Genomic DNA, 7,500 nt, shown 5'->3' with positions numbered 1-7,500 from the left:
GGATAAATTAACTAAAATTCAAATTGAACGAGAATCTAATCAATGTTTGTGTGTGTGTGGAAGATGGCCATGATATTGATAAATATATTGCAGCTGATTTATGTATTTATTGCAGGTTTATTTGAATCGGCCAAGAACAAGATCGTGGGTTCCTGCCGCTGTTCCGGAAACTGCGTGAAATCTGCCATCGCTGGACGCCTGCCCATTCTGACATGGCTGCCGACTTACTCCCTCAAGAGAGACCTTTTGGGCGATGCCATAGCTGGGGTCACAGTGGCTATCATGCATATACCTCAAGGTAAGTGAGGGGACAATATTATTTAAAGGTTTAAAGGCCGCTCATGAATGGTAGAGGCAAGGGACAATGACATTGGCCTATCAAGCAGGATAATGCCCCAGAGACTGATCACATATGATCAGCGTCCAAGCCCTTCTCCACCTAAGCTAGGACCAAGGAGAGCCAGGCAATGGCAGCCGAAGACTCGGCAGATAGACCTTTAGGCTCCTCCAACCCCCCCCCCCCCCATCCTTAGCTCACACGGATGGTAAGGTTGCAGTGACGGAAGGAACTAACGAGTTTGAGTGGGACTGGCGATCACTGGGCAAGGACGTTACCAATAGGCCACCACAATTCTGTTATTGTTATTGAAGGCTATGGAGAACAATCACACTCTGTGTTGTGGTAGCCTGTTGGAAACGTCCCTGCCTGGCGTTCTGCTGGACGGGAGATAGTCCCGTTCAAGCACTATTGTTTCTTGTATTGTCTGCAACCTTACCATCCTTGTGAGCTAAAAATTGGAGGTTTTGGGGAGCCTATAGGTCTACCTGCTGTCATCAGCAGCCATTGCCTGGCCCTCCATGGTCCTAGCTTGGATGGAGAGGGACTTCGGTGCTGATAATATGGTCTGTCTCTTTTTTTAATTTTTTGGTAGATTAGAATTGTAGTCCTTTTGAAGCTTAAGAGTTTAAGGTGTATTTATAGCAATTATCAAAAATTAACATTACAAAAAACATTCATGTTCATTACTATTGTTATTGGAGAATGAAATACATTCATGTAACTGTAACATAATAAGCGATATACCATAATAGAATGTGATTTTATTTTTGCTATTGCACGAATTGTTATTATAATAACCTTTTTCATGATGACCTTTCATCCTCAGGAATGGCGTATGCACTGCTTGCTGGCCTTCCACCCATCACAGGAATTTACATGGCCTTCTTCCCAGTCCTCGTCTATGTCTTTCTCGGAACTTCCAGGCATTGCTCCATGGGTAAGTAAAACATATTTGAATATCCTGAAATTTTATACTGTTGTTATAATCAGGTTCACTATGTAATTTACCATTTTTTTGTGGAGGCTACCTAAATTGTTCGTTTTTGGAAGCTTTATTGTATTAGCATTCAGAAAAATAATGCTTCCATTTGCCCTGATACTTAGATGGCCACCATCTTGGATTTTACCAAAGGGCACCCATAAAATAGGTTTCGTCAATATCTCCGCTTCTGAATAACCTAGAAATGTGATTTTGACACCCAAGATAAGCATCCATATGAGACTCAGGGTAAATGGAAATGTTGTTTCTGATTGCTTATACTGTACTATGGTTTCCCCCCTCCCCCCAAAAAATGTATAATTTTCATATTCTGCATAAAAATCCAACGAAAGTTAGATTCCACACAAAGGGACCCTGGCAATTAGCTATTTTTACTAGAAAGGATAAAATAATAATTTCTTGAAATGACTAGAAATGAAAAACTAATACTTTATGGTAACTCGAGAGCAACCATTTTGATCTGCCTTTCCCATCTACTCCCAGAATCAAGAATTCTTGCTATCTCATCTCTTTAATCTTTTTGTATGATTTTTTTTTTTAATCATATGTCATTTAAGAACACATCCCTTCACTTAATCCTAGGACTGCTAATTCCCACACGAAGATCTTACTAAAAAAAAAGTAATAATAAGTTCTTGGAAAAGGAGTTTTTTTATGAATCAAGCCTTTTTTGGGAGATTCAATAGTTTGCCCTCTCTAAACTTATAAGTTATGTCAGTCTCTGCATTTTATTCAAACTACTTCTTAAAAAAAAAGGTTCTTGTAATGATTTACGTTATTGGATGTACTTTTAAGTCTTTTTTTGTTTTTCATACTTAAACATATTATTCTTTCCAATTTGCCACAGGTACTTTTGCTGTAATTTGTCTCATGACTGGTAAAGTCATCAGCGAATTGGCCACTGACGAAAGCACTCTGAAAGCAATAGGCAATCATACGATGATGGAAGGAAATATGACAATTAATAAGCCAATCTACACTCCTAATCAGGTGGCAGCCGTTGTGACGCTCATGGTTGGGATATGGGAGGTGAGTGGAATGGGAGATTTTTGTTGATCTTTTGTAGATTCATTCAGATATGCCTGCTTTAAGCATAGGCTACACAATTACATGCCTTTGTTTAAATTTTACCTCACCTTAGTTGAAAGTGGCTGAGTATCTTTCATTAAATTTTGTTGTCTATTTGTAAATGTATGTTTGGTATAAAGCCTCCCCAATTTTTCTTACACTAAAATCCTGAAATCAACTTCAACCAAACTTGGGTCGAGAGATTTCAGGTTTGTGCTTATGGATGCCAGGCTTTCTTTCAACAGAAGATGATTGTAATGCATTCTCCTTTAATTTAGACTACAGTTGGTTTTTTTTTTTTCAAACCGCAACTGTAGGTCCAAGTTTAAGGTCACAACAGATGTCCAAAGTTTGAAATATGAATAAATAGAAAAAATTCAATATTTGCTTGTGTAATAAAGCCAAGGAACTTGTGTTGACTTTTAACATGTGTATTTTTGTTTTTACTGAATGATAGGTCGTATTACTGTATTCTGCTTAGGAACTAGTTTATGTTTAACTGACCCTAAGCTAGCCTTATATTTTGCTATCTGTAAAGTTGCCTTAATTTATTGATACAAACAAACACAACTAGGAAAGGGGTGTCTTAATATTTCCCATATTTAAGATTTCAAGACATCTAGTTGAAAACATATAAGAATTAATGGAAGATTGAAAAGCTTGGGTCATTAAGGACATAACAGTTCTGACTTAATTCTATATTTTCTATATAAGTGCTCAATTTATTGGACTTGTTCCTATGGTTAAATTTTCCGTTACAGGAAAAAAGGGATCTGATTTATAGGATTTATTAATCAATTCCTACAAATTTGTGTTTAAAGTTGAATTCTGAATGTTTACAGGTTGTTCTTGGCATGCTACAACTTGGTGTTCTCTGCGTTTTCCTTTCCGACATGTTGGTGTCTGGTTTTACGACGGGAGCTGCTGTACATGTCCTCACATCACAAGTGAAATACTTGTTTGGTATCAAGGTTCCACGGTATAACGGCCCCTTGAAGATTATATATGTAAGTCACTCATCATTTTTCAAGTCACTGAATGTAGGAGCGTTATGTAATGTAATGTATTTTAACTTGGGAATATTTTGATACCAAAAGAGCATTTTCTGTGTTTTATAAAGAAATTTAACACTATGTAAGGAAATTTGTTTTGGGTAAATTGTAGCAGTGCAATGAAATTTGTTCTAGCATTCATGCAACTTATCTCTTCTATGAATATACAATACATGCATAGATAGATACACAAATATTAAGGTTAATTATCGTAAAAAAGTAAAATAATAATGATAATGATAATAATAATAATGATGATGATAGTAATAATAATAATAATAATAATAATAAGTGCATCATGCTAAGGCAAGACCTTGATATTCAATGTTCAGTACAATATCCTTGTTAATTATTTTGTAAGAAATTGATTTATGAAAGGTTAGAGTTTCTTTTAATGATTAAATTATCATTTGAATCCATTTGCTATTCCTTTCCTCTTAGTCTTTATATGATTTATAATATATCTTTTCTGTATAATTTTTTTGTAATTTTAATATTTATGCACTGTATATTAGACAGGTTTTTTGTCAGCAATGAATAATTAACAAAAGAGAATTTTTTTTTATTGAATAATTAATTTTGCTCAGGTTATTCAGCTTCTGATTGAATCAATGTGCAACCAAAAGACATGTTTAGTTTTGAAAAGATAAAAGGATTAACAAGTTGAAATTAAAAGTAAAGAGCTTTAATGGTATAATTTGAAGAATATTCACATTAAAAGAATACCATACTGTTTTTTGTATACAGTACTGTACAGTATCTTTCATTGCATTATTTTTCCTTAAAATAATACAACCTTCCACTTTTCATTTTTCAGACATACAGAGACATCATTAGTCAGTTATTGACTTCAAATCCTGCCGCCATGGTTGTGTCTGGAATAACTATTGGAGTCTTAGTTTTCAACAATGAAGTACTGAAGGTAAGGAGAAATTTGATCTTTGTACCTCACTCCAGCCAATCAATTTGGCATAACATTGTCAAACCTCTGCTAAAGCTTCATTCTCTTTATCGGTACAAACTGCATGTTTCTTCTTTAGGGAGAGAGATACGGGTGCAAAGAAAATGGGAAATTTTGAAGAGGTGTGACTACTGAATGAAATATTCATAGCTAAGGGATAAGTGGAGTAATAGCGACCAAGCAATGGGCATGGCAGTAGTCAGTAAAGAGAGAGAGAAAGTTACAAGGATTTTGCATGTCTCGAAGAATATTTAGTCCATCCGGGGAGACTCCATTTGCTCTTGGGTAGAGAAAATTAGTTAAAACGTTTAGAGAGTTCATATGATCTTGTCTTACTTATTCTCAAATTTGTTTACTGTGTTACTGTTCACCACACTCGCTGGAATTTTGTTCCACGTACAGTACTGTATTTGCTACTTGTAAGTAAAAAAAATTACTACATTGAGTGGTGGTGTATATCATATCATATTACAAATAGTGAAGTGGCAGAAAAATTGGGTTGATTGTTGGCCGGATGTTGGACTGATAAATCCATATTTAGATGATTTTGAAATGGGATTAAAAAGAGTAACAGTTAATCAAAAAGGTTTTTGATATGGAAGGTAACATGAAGAACAGTGACACCCAGAAAATCATGGTATGCCTGATAGGTGTGTAAATGAGATTCTATCAGTGTACACGAGAGAAGGAAAGTTGAGATAACTCTTTCATGTCAAACACAATATAGAGATAAAGCTGACCTTAAAAAAATTTATGTTAATGAAGACTAATGTTGATTTAATCATTTTATATTCTTGAATTAAAGAGTGCATAAAGTCATGTTTATCTTTAGTTTTTCAATATTATTTTCTGTAATTTTTCAAGGACTGCCATTAGAGTGAGATCCAGTCACTAAGTATATCTAAGATTATTGGTATATTTTTTCCACTACAGTATTCACCTTTAAGTATTGGTATTCTTCTTTAGAGGTATTGTAAAAGAATCCTAAACATTGCAGCCCTGCGTGCGTAAGAAGACTATGATCCCCATCCCGATCGAGTTGCTTGCAGTCATTGCGGGCACGGCAGCCTCCTACTTTGGAAATCTTCAAGGCAACTACGACATTAGGATTGTTGGAGACATCCCAACAGGGTAAGAAAGGATGTTTATGTATTTTTTCTATCAATGATTTAGAGTAAATCAGTTCTTATTATCTTATTGACACTAATACCTCATAAAGTTGGACATTTGCTAAGGGCCGATATGCAAGAATTGGAAAATTTTAGTTACTGTATTTAACACCAATCATATCGAATGTTTATTTCAGATTGCCTGAGCCAACTGCACCGCCAATTGAATTATTGCCCCGTGTCGTCGTTGACTCTTTTGTCATCACTATTGTTTCCTATACTGTATCATTCTCCATGACCAAGATTTTTGCAAAAAAGCACAATTATCCAGTGGATGCAACCCAGGAGCTTTATTCACAGGTAACATTTCTTATTGATTATTATAGTAAATTATATGTATATTTTACCTTAGGATATTATGTTCTTTGAAAACTAATAAAAGTGAATGGCTAAAATTGAACAACACCAAGAATGATCTTCTTAATCTGGTACAGTAGTTGAATCAGTGAACTTTAAAAGTTCAAATTTGCAGCCAATGTTTTTATTTTGAACAGACTGACATAAGTCTCTTTTTATATTTTATATATGAAAGATCTGTTTTGATGTCGTTACTGTTCTTAAAATATTGCATTTCAATTGTTCATTACCTCTCACTTAGTTTATATATTTCTTTATTTCCTTTCCACACTGGGCTATTTTTCCCTGTTAGAGCCCTGGGACTTATAGCATCCAGCTTCTCCAACTAGGGTTGTAGCCTAATAATATGTAATGATTATAATTTACTATAATTTATATTTATTTTGAAAGTAAGTGTATGCATTGATTTAGATAATATTGTACTGTACTAAATTACAGTTTTGCAGTATATTTGAATACAATAGCCTTATACCCAGAGGTTACAGATTTGATTTCTGTAAGAGTTTCAAATTCATACATACATTGCTTTATCATACAACTTGAACAATTGAAGCTTTCTGTCCAGAATACAAGATATTCATATGAACTCCATATTGGAGAACAGATCAGAGAATTGAGTATTGTGTAGAATGGAAAATAAAAGTTGTAAATGGAGGTGACATCCATGAAAATGAAAAGGCTCTTGGTATCACCATAAATTCTGAAGTTTATTTTATCCATTTCAGGGTATAAGCAATGTGTTTGGATCATTCTTTGGATGTGCACCAATCAGTGCCTCACTCTCTCGTTCTTTAATCCAAGAAGCAGTTGGTGGCGTTACTCAGATCACTTCACTGATTAGCTGCGTTATTCTAGTTTTTGTTTTACTCTTCATTGGCCCTGTGTTTGAAACCTTGCCAAATGTAAGTATGGTACCTCCCTGCATGTTTTCACCAATAGCGAGTTTTATTAATTTTATGATTTTAGTAAATTCTGGTATTCAAAGAAAGTTTATATGTTTTTTATGCTTAGTGTAATTTCTCACACTTTGTGTTAGAATATGTTAAAAGTTACAAAATTACGTAGCATGCATCCGAAAACAAGCTCCTGTCATTGACTTGGTGGGGTTTTGTTATCAAATTTAGACTTACCATCACAATACTTTACAATATATTTATCTATTAACATTATTTAGTGACAAAACATATGTGTGATGGAAAAATTTAGGTTAGTAAATTAGTTTCTATTCATATTACTTGGTAATTATTTGAAAACAATGATGAGATTTAGACAAAATACTTGCAACCAATCAGCTGGCGGGAAACTTTTAACGAGCTAAAAGGGCAACCCCGCTAGTGAGTGGGAATGCTGTTCATTAAAAAGAATTAGTATAGTAAAAATTTAAATATGCAAGACTGTAATACAAGTTAACTAAGTATTCTAATAATAGATTTAAACTTAATCCTGCTGTAAAAGAAAAATTTTGTAAAAGTTAAGTTTTTCAAAGTTTTTAATAGAAAGTACAGGTACCTTTTTTAACTATCTTTGAATATAAGGATGGTAGATCTTAAATT

General features: G+C 34.1%; 1 protein-coding gene across 4 annotated transcripts in view; it reads left to right on the top strand.

The window, feature by feature from the left end:
• Nucleotides 1-7,500, top strand: part of LOC137624226 (prestin-like) — a 227,399-nt gene that overhangs the window by 211,772 nt on the left and 8,127 nt on the right. For all 4 annotated transcript variants that reach the window (XM_068354729.1, XM_068354728.1, XM_068354731.1 and 1 more), the window contains 8 exons: nt 116-298; nt 1,167-1,277; nt 2,188-2,369; nt 3,251-3,415; nt 4,278-4,382; nt 5,419-5,552; nt 5,728-5,890; nt 6,673-6,849. In XM_068354729.1, the coding sequence (XP_068210830.1) occupies nt 116-298; nt 1,167-1,277; nt 2,188-2,369; nt 3,251-3,415; nt 4,278-4,382; nt 5,419-5,552; nt 5,728-5,890; nt 6,673-6,849 (1,220 nt within the window). The remainder of the gene's footprint in view (nt 1-115; nt 299-1,166; nt 1,278-2,187; nt 2,370-3,250; nt 3,416-4,277; nt 4,383-5,418; nt 5,553-5,727; nt 5,891-6,672; nt 6,850-7,500) is intronic.

This window comes from Palaemon carinicauda, chromosome 31, assembly GCF_036898095.1.
Source record: "Palaemon carinicauda isolate YSFRI2023 chromosome 31, ASM3689809v2, whole genome shotgun sequence".
In the NCBI taxonomy this organism is placed as follows: domain Eukaryota; kingdom Metazoa; phylum Arthropoda; class Malacostraca; order Decapoda; family Palaemonidae; genus Palaemon; species Palaemon carinicauda.
Note: the sequence above shows the minus strand (reverse complement) of the source record. Positions and strands in the feature narration are given on the sequence as shown.